The sequence below is a fragment of the Buceros rhinoceros genome, unplaced genomic scaffold, assembly GCF_000710305.1.
Source record: "Buceros rhinoceros silvestris isolate BGI_N320 unplaced genomic scaffold, ASM71030v1 scaffold165, whole genome shotgun sequence".
Classification (NCBI taxonomy): domain Eukaryota; kingdom Metazoa; phylum Chordata; class Aves; order Bucerotiformes; family Bucerotidae; genus Buceros; species Buceros rhinoceros.
Window position 1 is genome coordinate 4,966 of NW_010413165.1, and position 14,587 is coordinate 19,552.

A 14,587-nucleotide genomic window follows, 5' to 3' on the forward strand; every position below is an offset into this window, starting at 1 on the left:
CTTTTGCCCCCTTCCCCTCCCCCCTGCCACTGCACCGAGGAGCCCCAAACTGGACACAGTGCCCAGGTGATGTGCAGTTATTAAACATGCTTTTCTCCATTTCAGGAGATCCTTCTGTTGCCAAGTCTCAGCTGCTGCGGTATGTGCTCAGCACTGCACCCCGCGCCATCCCCACCACCGGTAGAGGCTCCTCTGGCGTTGGCTTGACTGCCGCCGTCACCACAGACCAAGAAACTGGTGAGGACTGGGATGGTTCCTGGTGGAGGCTGTCAGAGAGGTGCAGCTGGAGCAGCTCTGCAGGGTCTGGGGCTGCTGTTCTGCAGTGATGCTTGCAGGACTTGCTCCATGCAGAAGCTTAATGGCAATGGTAGTGGTGTTTAGGGGTATTTTCTCCACCTCCGTTCAGTGATGGTCTTCTGTGCTTCTCCTTGAAGCACCCCATTTGAGGTCTAGCAGCAGCCTCAATCTTGTTGTCTTCCTCATGTGCTTGATCCTCATAAGTGTCCTCCTGTTGACAAGTTGGGTGAGAGATAGAATCATAGAATCATTTTGGTTGGAAGAGACCTTTAAGATCATTGAGTTCAACCAGCACTGCTAGGTAACCATAAACCATGTCCCTCAGCACCACATTGACACATCTGTTAAACCCCTCCAGGGATGGGGACTCCACCACTGCCCTGGGCAGCCTGGGCCAGAGCTTGACAACCCTTTTGGGGAAGAAGAGATGGGCAGCCCTGAAGGGTGCTGCTGCCCTTTTTGCGCTTGGCCTACTCACAGGGGTGGTGCCGTGGTGAAAGGGGTGACAGAGCAGGAGACGTGTGGGGCTGCTGAACAGTGGTTGACCCTCCTTTTCTCTAACCCCATCCCAGGTGAACGACGCCTGGAAGCAGGAGCTATGGTGTTGGCTGACCGGGGGGTGGTGTGCATTGACGAGTTCGACAAGATGTCCGACATTGACCGCACGGCCATCCACGAGGTGATGGAGCAGGGCCGTGTCACCATTGCCAAGGCTGGCATCCATGCCCGCCTCAACTCCCGCTGCAGCGTCCTGGCAGCTGCTAACCCCGTCTATGGCCGGGTGAGTGCTGGCGTGTGCTGGCCCTCTCTGTAGGGAGGGATGCTGGGAGCCCTCTTGGTGGAGGAGGAGGAGGAAGATGCATGTGCTAAAACCCAAAAGATCTCCCTCCAAAGCAATGACTTGATTCTTGCAGGGACTGGGATCCATGGGGCCGTGAAGACCTGGTTGGTTTGGTCTCTGCTGCTGCTCTTGGAGGAGAGAAGGGCTTGTGGGGTTTCACACCCTGGCTCAGCACAGTCTGAGTGTCTCAGGGCAGCCCAGTGGACCTTCATTCTCATGATGAGCCTCAGCCTTGGTGTCTCATCTGGCATCACAAAAAAAAATACATGGTTTCCTCACAAATGAGAGCTACTCCGACCTTCCTGGATGGGGAAAAAAGGCCTTCCAGCTTCCTCAGGCTGGGTTTAGTGAGGTGTCCATCTGCCCGGACATCCATCCTTTAAGGCTTGGCCTGAGGAGGTCCTTGCTGCTCACCAAGACTGTCCCATGACGATCTCCTGTAAATCCTTATATTGTCCTTTTGCAGTACGACCAGTATAAGACGCCCATGGAGAACATTGGCCTGCAGGACTCCTTGCTCTCCCGCTTTGACCTGCTCTTCATTGTGCTGGACCAAATGGATCCTGAGCAGGACAGGGAGATCTCGGACCATGTCCTGCGGATGCACCGCTACCGCAACCCCAACGAACAGGATGGGGATGGTGAGTTGCTTGTAACTGCAACCTCCTTGCTGCTCAATCTGGTCCTTCCTCGGCAGATTGTCACCCCTTGGTGGCAGCTCTTTGGATTCAGCATCCCTGGCTTTGTTGAGGACTGCTTTTGATGGCTTTTGGAGGTTGCTTCAGAGTCTAAAACCTTGTTCTCCATGACCCTCTCCTCTCCAGCCATGCCCCTGGGCAGCGCCGTGGAGATCTTGGCTACAGAGGACCCTGACTTTGTGCAGGAGGAGGAACAGGAGCTTCAAGTGTATGAGAAACATGATGATCTCCTGCATGGACCCAGCCGACGCAAGTGAGTCCTTCATCCCACATCCTCTGGAGCTCTGGGGGCTTCCAGCACTGTGAGTCGATGGGTTTGGCTTGAATATCCAGGCACTGACTGATTGCTGGTGCCACTGATGCTCTAAGTACATGGGCAGGATGCCAAGGGAGCCCTGCTCTGAGCTTGATCTCTCATGCTGGGCAAGTGTGGAACATCTGGAGCTGAATTACCGATGTACCTGGGTGCCCACAAAGGATAAAAAGTGGGAAGTCCACTTCTGTGGACACGCTTTGTGTGTCCCCACCTTGGAGGACATGGGTGTGCATGCATTCCCAAAAGGGAGAAGATTGTCAGCATGGAGTTCATGAGGAAGTACATCCACGTAGCAAAGATGATTAAGCCTGTCTTGACCCAGGAGTCGGCAAGCTACATAGCGGAGGAGTACTCCCGCCTGCGCAGCCAGAGCCAGATGAACTCGGACATCGCCAGGGTGAGCTCTGCGAGCAGCTTCCTCTCAGGCCAGGAGGAGGGAGACTGAGGCACAGGCTCCCCTCTCCCGTTATGGTTGTTTTCCACCCTTGGTGGTATGCCACCAAGTCAGCCTCACAGAGTCATCTTTCTCTGTTCCCCACCAGACCTCCCCTGTCACGGCCCGTACCCTGGAGACCTTGATCCGCCTCTCCACAGCCCACGCCAAGGCCAGGATGAACAAGACAGTTGATCTGCAGGATGCTGAGGCGGCTTTGGAGCTGGTGCAGTTTGCCTACTTCAAAAAGGTGGGGGGAAGGTGTTCCTCAGTGCTCAGGGGGTCCTAAAGTTGTCATCAGAGAGGGTGGGGTTTGATGCAGGCTGAGCAGGGCTGCTGGTGAGGTCCTTTTCTGGTGATAGCGTGGGATGAGCTGGCATGTTGGAATCTTGGGTTTGGCTCCCTAAAAGCAGCTTGAGTGGAAAAGGGGGCTGAGTCCATCCTGTCTTTGCCACACAGGTGCTAGAGAAGGAGAAGAAGCGCAGAAAGCCAGCAGATGAGGACTCGGAGACTGAGAAGGAAGCGGATGAAGAGTCACAACCCAAGGAGGAGCGGAGGATGAAGAGGTAGGAGCCAGAGCAAGGCAGGGATGTTCTGCAAGGGGCACCAGCCTCTTGTGAGGTTGCAGCAGCCAGTGCTGGCCTTGGGGAAATACTCCACATTTTGCTCAGCCTAGTGGTTCATCCCCCGCTGCCGCCCAGTTTGTAATGGAGGGACATGGTTATTTCATGGATAAGGAACTGGCTGGGTGGCCGTGCCCAAAGAGCTGCAGTCCGAGGCGCAAATGTCTGAATGGAGATCAGTAATGAGTGGGATTCCTCAGGGGTCTCTGCTGAGGCCAATAGTATTTAATCACCTTGTAAACTTCTTGAAGTTCAACAGGGCCAAGTGCAAGGTCCTGCACATGGGTTGGGGCAACCCCCGGTATCGGCACAGGGTGGGGATGCCGGGGTGGAGAGCAGCCCTGGGGAGAAAGAGTTGGGGGTGCTGGTGGGGGAAAAGCTGGACATGAGCCAGCAATGTGTGCTCACAGCCCAGAAGCCAACAGTCTCCTGGGCTCGTCCTTATCAGCGTGGGCAGCAGCTCGAGGGAGGGGATCCTGCCCCTCTGCTTTGCTCTGGTGACACACCACCTGGAGGTAGATTTAAATTGGACATAAGGAAGAAAAAATTATGATAAGGGTGGTGAGGCACTGGAACAGGTTGCCCAGAGAAGTTGTGGATGCCCCATCATTGGAAGTGTTCAAAGCGAGGTTGGAGGGGACTTTGAGCAACCTGCTCTAGTTGAAGATGTCCCTCCCCATGGTAGCGAGGTTGGACTAGATGATCTTTGAAGGTCCCTTCCAACCCAAACCCTTCTGTGATCCTGTGACAGGCCCAGCCCTTGGGACTGGTACCAGCTTGGGTCCCATGCCATGGGCAGGGCTTTGTGGCCAGAGTGTGACTTACCTGTGAGCTGCAGGTACCCCATATGGTCCTGCATAGTCATATGAAGGAACTTGGGGCAGGGGGCTCCCGAGATCTGCAGTTCAGCTGGAGCAGGGGTGACCTCTTCTTCCCCCACCCAGGAGAAAGAAGGCGCGCGCAGGAGGTGAGGGGGACTCCTATGACCCGTATGACTTCAGTGATGCTGAGGAGGAGATGCCTGAGGGTGAGTCTCTGGGGTTTTGGTGGCACCTGGCTCCCAAGGTCTGCCCCAATAGGTCTGCTTGCCCTGGGGAGCAGTGATGCCTTAGTACCACCCTGTTGTGGTGTGGCACCATCCAGCCCCACAAATCGATTTTTTGTGAAGCCCTCTGTGGCTGTGGGGGACAGGAGGGTTTGTGTTGCTGATTAACTTTGTTCCACCGGCTTCCAAACTGCTGCAGAAGTCACAACATTGGGAGGGAATTTGGCATCACCAACCCCCAAAAGTCCAAGTGCTGGGATAGGAGGCAGGTAGAAGGTAACTCTTCTTTCTGCTCCAGTCCAGGCACACACTCCCAAGACGCCTGAAGCCTCAGCCGCTGGCGAAGCAAAGAAGTTGGAGTTGGCTGAGCCGAGGTGAGTGGGGGCTGGAGTAGGTGTCTCTCCCCACATGTTCCACCCCACCCTGGTGGGTTGAAGCTGTTCAGTGCTGGAGATGTATCTGTGGTGGGTGCTCTAGTTTCACCTTTCTGGCTTGATACTGCTTCTGGGAGGGGGAAGGGCTGAGGCATCCTGGGCTGGGAAGGAAGGGGAAGGATGTGTGTGTGGTCACTGAGGGGGAATTCTCTTCTTGCCTCACCAGGTTGAAAGCATTCAAGGCTGCCCTCCTAGAGGTCTTCAAAACTTCCCATGCCCAGTCTGTGGGTCTGAAGAGTGTGATGGAGTCCATCAACCGTGACAACTCTGAGCCCTTCTCATTGGCTGAAGTCAAGGTGGCGCTGGCCCACATGCAAGATGACAACCAGATCATGGTGTCCGATGACATTGTCTTCTTGATCTGAGCTTGGTGGAAGAGCTCGGGTACTCTAAGTCTGGAGACTCTTTGTGTTTGCCTTTAATTCTCTCCTGAATGCTTCATCATGCGCTGAACTTCTGTGAGCTCCAGTCTCTGCACTTTATAGTCCTTCCTCACTGTGCGTTGCTGGCACCAAAAAAAGCCAGGAGCTCTGGAAGTTCTCTTGCTGTCTTCAAACGGGAGTATTGAGGAAGAGGTTTGTTTCTGCAAGGAGCTGAAAGGTGTAAATTACCAATGTTCTCAATGTGTTGTTTTTAGCTTTGGTGGTAACAGTTCCAGCCTTTGAATAAAAACTCTGGTTTTAGGACCCCAATGTTCAACAGCAGTTGTGGTCAGACGCAGTGTGAGACCTCCACTATCAGTAGTGAAGCTTTTGGTTTTCCCCTTTTCCTTCTCCTTTCCCAATTACATAGGTCTGCTTGTCTCACAGGTGAAGATGCCTAATGCCTATTCTGTTGTCTGCGAACAGCCTCTTCCCCCACTCTTTACCCATCTTGTGGAGGAGGATCTCTGGCGATGGAGGGGTTAGTGTAGCCAGACCTGCTCCATCACCCATGGGTCAGGTTGAGTTCTAGATTTCACAGCCCCGCTGGGAGTTCTGGCACCAAATGGGTGGGAAGGACCCTGGGATGCTTGGAGCTGCCCAGGGTACATGTCCCTGGAGCAGATGGGTTCAGTCTCCAGCCACCCCTGCCTTCAGCCTGTGTGAATATACTGGGACCACCAGAAGTGGGAGGAAACCTTCTGTAGCTAAGAAAGGTCAAAGCTAAGGGGACCTGGGATCCTGCATCCCTGTAGGTACTCCTGGCTGAGCTGCTGCCAATCTTCCTGCATCCTGTGGGAGGTAACCACAAGCTACTGAGAAGGTAAAAAACTTCCCTTGATCTTGGGGGATTTGTTGAACCATCTCTTTATGGGAACATGTAGGTGACCACTTCTTGGAGAAAGGCTGTTTGCAGAAACCAGCAAGCTCCCATGGTTTGGGATGGTTTTCAGGGATAGTTAGACATGCAGTTGGGTCAGGCTTGGCTGCTTGTGATGCCAGAGCTGCTGAAGGTTTGGGATTTCTTTTTAATTGTGGGTTGGTTTTTTTTATTGGTTTTGGCAAGTTTGAGGTTAAGCTTTGGAGAAGACCCTGGTCAGCACAGGCTGTTTGCTGTTGTCCCTTCCCGTCTCAGCGTCTGTACACTGTGCCCTTATTTCTGGATATCTTAAATATTGATTTCAATAATAATGTTGAGATACTGTTTCCCCTATGACTTGTCCTTAGGGTGGATGGGTAATAAATGTGGGCAGCTTCTGGAGCTGCGCGTTCTCATCCAGCATGGCTGTAACAGCAGACTTTCAGGTTTGAAAAGGATTTTACGTGTTTGCAGGCTCCTAAAGATCTCCAACTGGATGTGTTGTGCATCTACAGAGTGACCTCAGACCTATGGCCTGTGTCTGGCTTGTAAAACTGTAAAGTATGGGTTGAACACAAAGATGGTAAGAGTTGTTTTGTCTTAGGGGCTTTATTCCACAGCTCTCGTCCTGAGCTTTGTGGGACTAGGAGGGAAACTAAACAGGTTTTGCTTCTGCATGGCCACTACCATGATGGTTCCACGCTACAAAGCCCCGAGTGATGGGCCAAACACATCCAGGTTCATCTCCTTCCTCGCTGCCCACTTCTCCTTCACTTTTGGAGGCTGTTTCTCTTCACAGGTCTCATCAGCGAGCAGTGAGGGCGTTTGGCGAGAGTGGCTTTATGAACCATCCACTTTTCTCTTTCTGCTGAGGCCTTTGCGTTTTCCCCGTCCTTAAAAGCTGGGAAATTGCTAATACTGTATTTCCCAGGACATGACACTAGGAGGAGCTCCAGAGTAGGCACATCATAGAACCACAGGATGGTTTGGGTTAGAAGGGATCTTCAAAGCTCATCTAGTCCAACCCCCTGCAGGGAGCAGGGACATCTGCAACTAGAGCAGGTTGATCAGAGCCCCAAGGGCCAGCCTGACCTCCAGTGCTGACAGGGAGGGGGCTTCTCCCACCTCTTGGGACAACCTGGGCCAGCATCTCCCCACCCTCAGCAGAAAAAAATTCTTCCTTCTCTCTCATCTGAGTCTCCCTATTTTAGTTTAAACCCATCACCTTGTTTCACACACTGTGGCTTAGTCTTAAATTTTTTGACCCCTTGGTCCCCCCACTCTCATCACGGCTGTTGACACTAGAACTTCAACACCCTGTTTATCTGCTTGCTGCAGGGTGGGTGAGCCCTCAGGCTGGGGGACTAGGGCTGAAATCCCCTCACCAGCACCACCACCATCACCTAATCCCTGCCTCCCACTCAACCCAGAGCTCTGGCCACAGTGTGAAGCCAAGCAAGGGGTGGCAACCAAAAATGAGGTTTGCCCATCCCCCATAGAGGGATCCTTGTTGTGCCACCTAGTCCCGTCTGAGGGCCACCAGCGGTGACACAGAGCTGTGGTTGCTGTTGTGCCGTAGCAGTGCATGCCAACAGCCCCACAGAAGTTTCTGCTGTTGGCATCTGTGGCTTGCTCGACCAGCTGTGTTTCCCCTCAAAATTTGGTGTTTCCAGTTCACATCTCTCGGCTGTGGTCTGCAGCTAGGTCACGAATCTTGTCTGCGTGATAAAGCACCGTCAGCAAACCACAGTAGGGGCAAGCACAGTTGCGTACAGTCAACTCTCTAAATCAGACGGTAAGTAATTTTATGGTGTCACACATGAAGGGAAAAATCAGGGGTGGCCATCAAAGCAGGAGTGAGCTGCTGGAAGTACAGGCCCTGTCCTGTGCTTGTGCTTCAGCTGAGCTGCTGAGCTCAGCTCCGAAATAATTATTTGGCCCCAATCCAGAGCTCTTGGGGCTTGTGATTTCAACCCCATGATCTCCTTTTCTGCTGCAGGCTATTGAAAGTCCTCTGATGTCCTTCAGCTAGGCTGGTTGAGATACCTGTCCCTCCAAAAAGTTGGATATTAGGAAGAATTTCTTTACAGACAGGGTTGTGAAGCATTGGAACAGGCTGCCCGGAGAGCTGGTGGAGTCCCCATCCCTGGAAGTGTTTAACAGAACATGTCGATGTGCTGCTGAGGGACATGGTTTAGGGACCCTGGCAGTGCAGGGTGAACGGTTGGACTCAATGATCTTACAGGTCTCTTCCAACCAGACCGAGTCTGTGACTCTGTGAAAATGCTGCCTATTCTCATAGAGGAAATCACGGTGGCTTGCTGGGATGCAGAACCCCACCCATGGGACAGCACGGGGCAGAGGGTGCTGGTGAAACATTACTTCCAGATGAGTCCTGTTAATTTATTAGGATTCCAGCAATATCTAGTCTCCCTACTCACTCCCTCATGGCAGGGACACTGCTTATCTACTGTACCCAAGAGGGTGCTGGTGAAACATTACTTCCAGATGAGTCCTGTTAATTTATTAGGATTCCAGCCATATCTAGTCTCCCTACTCCCTCCCTCATGGCAGGGCACCTGCTTCTATCATGTCCTCAAAGCATGACTACCAGCTGTGAATATTTGCGGAGAAGCAGCTGAGAAACGGCACTTGCTTTGTCCAGCAGCTCATGGTTCAACGCCTGGTGTTTGCTCCCCTGCAACCAAAGGCATTTGAGTATCTTTGCTTTCCATCTGCTCTGGAGTTTTAATTCCACGTTTCCTGGGGGGTGACTCCCGTGGGGTGTGAAAGCCGAGAGGTTCAGAGGAGCTTCGAAGGATGTGGCATCCAAGCCCAAGCTGCAATCAGGTGTGTCTTACGCTTGAAGCCCCCACGGTGTAATAAAAACCGTAAGCGAGTAATGAATCCCGTGGTGCAAACTGTGGTTTTCTTTATAGCAACTCGAGTGTAGAAGAGTTCTTGATGAAATAGAAACTTCTCTTTGATTTCCAAGTCTCCATCCCCGCTCCAAGCCCTTGCAACATGGCCATGAAAGCTTTTTGAGATAACGCATACGTTTTTTTTCCTCCCTTATAATGATTCATATTGGGTGACCTCTTTTAGATCAAATTTTCAGCAAACTTCAACTCAAGTTCAGTTAGGGGAAATTTCAGCTCAAAGAGGGAATCCTTTCTGAAGTTATAAGCTGCTGAAGACAGCGGATATGAGTGGAAAGAGGTGGTCAGGGCTCAGAACCCAGTGTTTGGCGTGATGACATCATTCTTTCGTCGCACGAAACAATTTCCTCTCAGCCCTGTACCTGTAGAATCCAACCCATTTTCATGGCAGTGCCCTTTTCCTTTCACCGCAAAGCGCTCGGGGGGAAAAAAGGGGCCAGTTTCTGGCCTATAAAAGTGGATTTCTGGTAATTCTACCTTTTTCTGGTTTGCCACACCCCATGTCTCAGGAGGTGCATTCATGAAAAGTCAGAACGCAGAACACTCGTGGAATGTGCGTCACAAGCCTGGTATTACCTCAGGTGAACCTACTGACCTGAAACATGAAAAAATTACACGAGATGGGTTGCTGGTCTCTGAACTGTCGGTTCAACCAAACCACAAAATCATAACAACATCTTGCAATGACAAAGTGTCAGTAGAGTTTTCTACCAGTTTTATTTCAGAGAGGTGATGGAGCAGGGACCAGATTAACCCCTTCTCATCGGAAAATGCTGTGAATCTGTGAGAGGCTCTTGATTTTTCTGGAGGACTGGAACTGCTGCGAACATGTTGATTTTTTGGAGGACTGAAGATGAATTTGTGTGTGGAGTCCTACACTTCAGACCTCTTCCAGCTTGGCTTTGGGAGCAGCTTCACTTGGGACTTTTCCCGACAGAGAAGCTGATCAAACTGGTGACATGGTCTTTTTCTGCAATAAAACCAGCTTTTACTCCCAAAGAAAGCTGCTAGTGCTTCTGGGGAAACAACAAATACACTGGTCTTTCCCCTCCAGTTTGCGTCTGTTTCCTGGATCACAGACAGCGGAGTCCTTGCTTGTGCTTCCCCTTTTATTTTCATGGCTCTGTCCCCAAATTAGAAAACGGGGATTGTTGGCTGGTGTGAGTAAGAGGGGTCTTCCATGAACTCAAAGGAGAGGAGCAGGACCAGGTGGAGGAGCTCAAATAACCCAGTGCCAACAGACTCAGCTCTTTCCAGGTTGTCCAAGGAGGGTGCTCAACCCAAGTCCAGATGTGATGAGATCCATCAGATGAGTCAATGGGGGAGGCTTTCCCCACATCACCTTGCTGGTTACAGGGGTATGGGGCTCATTATTGTGTGCTGGCAAGAACACTTTGAGATTGTGCAAGACTTATTATGGGATGTTTAGGGGAAAGATTGAGGTGGGTCAGTGAGGAACAAACAGGAAAATGAGAGGAGGGATGATATGGGCTGATCACGTGTAAGTGGGATGGTGGTCAGTGAGGTTGTCTGGCTGAGTTCTGTGCCCGATCTCCCCAGTGTGCCCTGTCTTCCCATTAAATCCTTCTCTTACCTTTTTAAACCAATTTCGCTGCCTATCCTAAATGCAAGTGCTGCAAGGTCTAAGGACCAGCAACTGGGTGTCCGGTGTGTGTGTCCACACTGTGTGAGTACGTGTGTCAACGTGGAAGTGCTAAAGACATCAAGCTGGGGTAGCTCCATGTACTGGAGCAGCCATAAGTCCGGGCAAGATGCTTGGCACACCAGAGGGTCTGCAAATTGGCTACTGGGGATACTGGGAGGTCTAGACCAGCTACTGGAGAGATTGCAGGATCTGGGGTTTGGTTACTGGTACGGTCGTAAGTCTGGAGCATCTGCCTGGGAGACCCACCCATGTGTGTTTGCGCATGAAGCAATTGGGGAAAACAGGGGATCCAGGGGCAGCTACTGGAGACACGGCCTAAGGCCAGTAACTGGAGAAATCCATTTTGTGTGTGTGTGTATGTGTATATATACACATACGTACCTATTTTCCACTAGCAACTTTTCATCCTGATCAGCCAGAGAGGGGAACAAGATGAGGCCATTGGTCCTGTTTGTGCGTTTTTGAGTGATGGCTTTTGCCCGTGTTGATCCGTGTGTCTGGACATCTGCATATGTAGATACGTTACAGACGTGTTGCATACGTGTGTATGTTTGTGCCTATAGGGAATCTGTGCTCTACTGCACTACCGGAGAGATGTGGGGGCACAGAGATGTAGCACCCTCACCTCTGCTGAGTTTGAATTTGGGGCTACTGGATTTGGCAGCTCCAAACAAGGACAACACCTTCTCATCATTCTAAGGGCTTAGATACAGCAGAGGAAAATGTGTACTGGGAAAATCCTGTAGGAACAGTTAATCTCACTTAGATTTTAGCTGCTAAGTTCTGCTCAGCCCTTACGTTGTTCATACTGAAGCTTTATAAACATATAAACGTTGTGATTTAATCAATGGTGGCATTTTCATGTGGTTATCAAAAGGCCTTCCCAGTTGCTTGCCAGGATACTGACTCCATGTGAGTTTGTTCCAGTGTGACTCAGGGGGTCCTACACGTCCAACTGCCTCAAGCAGTACTTCATAACATGTTGCTGTGCCATCACCACCCTCACCGCTGCGGTGGTGGTGGTGGCGGCACAGCCCTTTCAGGTACTTCAAAATGAGAAAAAAAAAGTTTAAAAATGCTTTCTGTATTCTCCAGCCCACCTGGCATTCAGAGGAGGCCTAAGCAAGATGCAGTATAGTATGGCCATGGAGATAGTCTACCACGTATGTCTAAGGAGTCCACCCAGGAGAAATGCTACTCCAAGGTCCATTCAGAAGACTAGGCCAGAGAAGGGGCTGGAAACCAGCACTCCTAGAGCATAGCTCAGGCAGGAACTGGGGGCCCAAAGCTGAACAGAAATGGGACTCCTGGTGTAAGGCTGTGGAGGGAAACACATGGTGATGCTGGTCAAGACTAGCAAGGTGCCCTCAGGGCCCCTACGGCATATGCATGAGTTTTTCAAAGAGCCCTCCAGAACATTTCGACACAGGATTTCAGCAGTAAGTGGGGAAGGCACCCAGCTCGTGGTGCCCCAGAAGGATTTCCCCTGGGCATTTCCTCTTCCCCTGCCCAGTCACCACAGGACATAGGGATCCCCGAGGTGAGGTGGGGGTGGATCGAAGCAAAACCAGGTTAAACCATGAGCCACATCCTGTCCTTATTTTGAAGCCCTCGTTGGGTGCCTGACTTTGTAGCTGCCGTTTGGTTTGTGTGAGGCACGTGGGAGCACATCCACAGATGTGTTTGTGGTGAGATAACATTAATATTAGAAAGAGTGCGTGGGAAGGGGGGAAAAAAAAGCTGCTTGAACAAATTTTTTTCTCCTTTTCTTCCCTTTTCTCTTTATCTGAATAAAACGTATTGGGTGATTTGGCGTTCTGATGACTTAGTGCCTGCCCTCCCCTTTCTGGAGGTAGACGGAAGGAAGTGGGCTGGAAAATGAAATATCAGTTCCTAACCTCAGGTCAGGTAAGCCAGCTATATCCTCTGTTGGAAAGGATGGTAGTGGTTGAACTTCACTATAAAAAGGAGACCACGGCTGGCTTTGAGACAAACGCAGAGTGGAAGAAGTCCTGGAGAAGGAGAACTCTTGTGCTCTGCCATCGTGTGCATCCACCTAAAGCCGCAGAGAGGTGACCATGGCTTTTGCCAGCTACGCTGCAGTGGTAAGTGCTTGTATTTGGTGTAAGTCGAAGATGTATTTGCTGCAAGAGAAAAAGCAGAATGCAGATCCCATGATGCTGTTATCTACAAGTAAACTTACTGGTCTTAGTGGGTGCTGAATGGGATGTTAAGCCTGTCTGATAGAGCTTTTCTAGAGCTTTTGCAAATAGGTTTTGTTCTTGACGGACAATGAGACAATGGACTATCCATTATTTATCTGTAAGGGCAGCCCTGATGTGGGATTGGGAGCTGATGTGGGATTGGGAGACACAGTCCTTTTCTCATCCAATGTGCTGTCAAAACTGCTGAAATTTTGCTGTGAAGTGAACATCTGCACATTTAAAGGTCACCCTGGGTAGTATTTGCAGTGCTCTCAACTCCTCTGATTTTTCTCAAAGCTTCACATTCATCTGTCGTCTTTTCCTAAAACTCGTGCTCCTGGAAATGGCCCAAGAATCTCAGATTTGCTCAAGAAAAGGGTTATTTTCAGCAGGCAGCTGCTAGGTGACCAACCTTTCCTGTCCTGAGAAAGCATATGGCTTGTCAGTTTTCTAAGCTTAAGCATGGAGTCAGCAGAGTCCTTACTCAACCTTGCAGATTGTAAGACATTGCTGTTTGACTGTTGACTTGAAGAGGTGCTGTTCTTGAAGCAGAGCGAACCAATCAGAATTTGAACCGGAGATTAACATCCGTTGTGATGAGTGTTATCAGCATCATTGTGCTATTTGCTCATGCTGGCAACTCTCAACCTATGTAAGTGTGAAGATGGTCCTTCGATGGTCCACTCTAGTCAAGACTTGGCTCTTTGTAGTCTCCCGGCTGAACAGAGCTAACAACACCTTTCTCTCTCCCAGTTCAGATCACTGCTCTTGGTGCTTGTTCTAGCACTCACCGTGAGGAGCTCACCCCTTGGCAGGGTAGTTCAAACTCAAGCCCAAAAGCACAGTGACTCTGTGAGGTTTAGTGAAGATTGCCGGTATGAAAAGGATCTCAAATTCCCTACAATGGTGGAAGTTGACATTCATATCAGTAATTCAGATCATGCCTTTAGAATGGTCCATGACGTCAGGAACCGGTCTCTTGCTCCTTGGGATTACAGGTAACTGTTACCTAAATTGCAATGGCTATGCTATGCGGGTGGGTTTTTTGTGGTGAACACGGGCTGGTTTTTAGCAAATGGCTGGAGCCCTGTGAATATTGCAAACAATTCTGGACACGCACACGCTTTGAGGTTGGGTGAGATATCTCCAAGAGAAACTGCAGTGCAAAGGGATGTCATTGGAATGGTTTCTAATCATCTTGTCAACCTTTGTCAATCATAGAATCATAGAATTGTTTAGGTTGGAAAAGACCCTTAAGATCACTGAGTCCAACTGTTAACCCAGCACTGCCAGGTCACTGAACCACGTCCTTCAGCACCATGTCAACATGTCTGTTAAACCCCTTCAGGGACGGGGTCTCCACCACTGCCCTGGACAGCCTGGGCCAGGGAAGAAATTTTTCATAATATCCAACCTAAACCTGCCCTGGTGCAAGTTGAGGCTGTTTCCTCTCGTACTGTGGCTTATTACTTGGGAGAAGAGACTGACTCCCACCTTGCAACAAACTCTTTTAAGGGAGTCGTGGAGAGTGAGAAGGTCTCCCCTGAGCCTCCTTTTTTTCCAGGCTGAACACCCCTAGGTCCCTCAGCTGCTCCTCATAAGACTTGTGCTCTAGACCCTTCACCAGCTTCATTGCTCTTCTCTGGACACACTCAAGCCTCTTAATGTCCTTCTTGAAGTGAGGGGCCCAAAACTGAACCCAGTGTTCGAGGTGCAGCCTCACCAGTGCCAGACCAGGGAGATAATCCCTGCCCTGGTCCTGCTGGCCACACTATTTCTGATACAAGCCGGGATGCTGATGGACAACTGG

At 50.7% G+C, this 14,587-nt stretch overlaps 2 protein-coding genes across 2 annotated transcripts in view; both read left to right on the forward strand.

Annotated features, from left to right (window-relative positions):
- MCM3 (minichromosome maintenance complex component 3) overlaps positions 1–5,052 on the forward strand; it is a gene marked incomplete at its 5' end in the record, with an annotated part of 9,636 nt that extends 4,584 nt beyond the window's left edge. Inside the window, 10 exons of the mRNA XM_010136609.1 lie at positions 106–237; positions 870–1,078; positions 1,605–1,779; positions 1,963–2,089; positions 2,399–2,549; positions 2,695–2,835; positions 3,045–3,151; positions 4,153–4,235; positions 4,552–4,627; positions 4,854–5,052. Coding sequence (XP_010134911.1) covers positions 106–237; positions 870–1,078; positions 1,605–1,779; positions 1,963–2,089; positions 2,399–2,549; positions 2,695–2,835; positions 3,045–3,151; positions 4,153–4,235; positions 4,552–4,627; positions 4,854–5,052 — 1,400 coding nt within the window. The remainder of the gene's footprint in view (positions 1–105; positions 238–869; positions 1,079–1,604; positions 1,780–1,962; positions 2,090–2,398; positions 2,550–2,694; positions 2,836–3,044; positions 3,152–4,152; positions 4,236–4,551; positions 4,628–4,853) is intronic.
- Positions 5,053–12,651: 7,599 nt separating this feature from the next.
- LOC104493852 (interleukin-17F-like) overlaps positions 12,652–14,587 on the forward strand; it is a 2,828-nt gene continuing 892 nt past the window's right edge. The window contains exons 1-2 of the mRNA XM_010136610.1: positions 12,652–12,678; positions 13,531–13,775. Of these exons, the coding sequence (XP_010134912.1) occupies positions 12,652–12,678; positions 13,531–13,775 (272 nt within the window). The remainder of the gene's footprint in view (positions 12,679–13,530; positions 13,776–14,587) is intronic.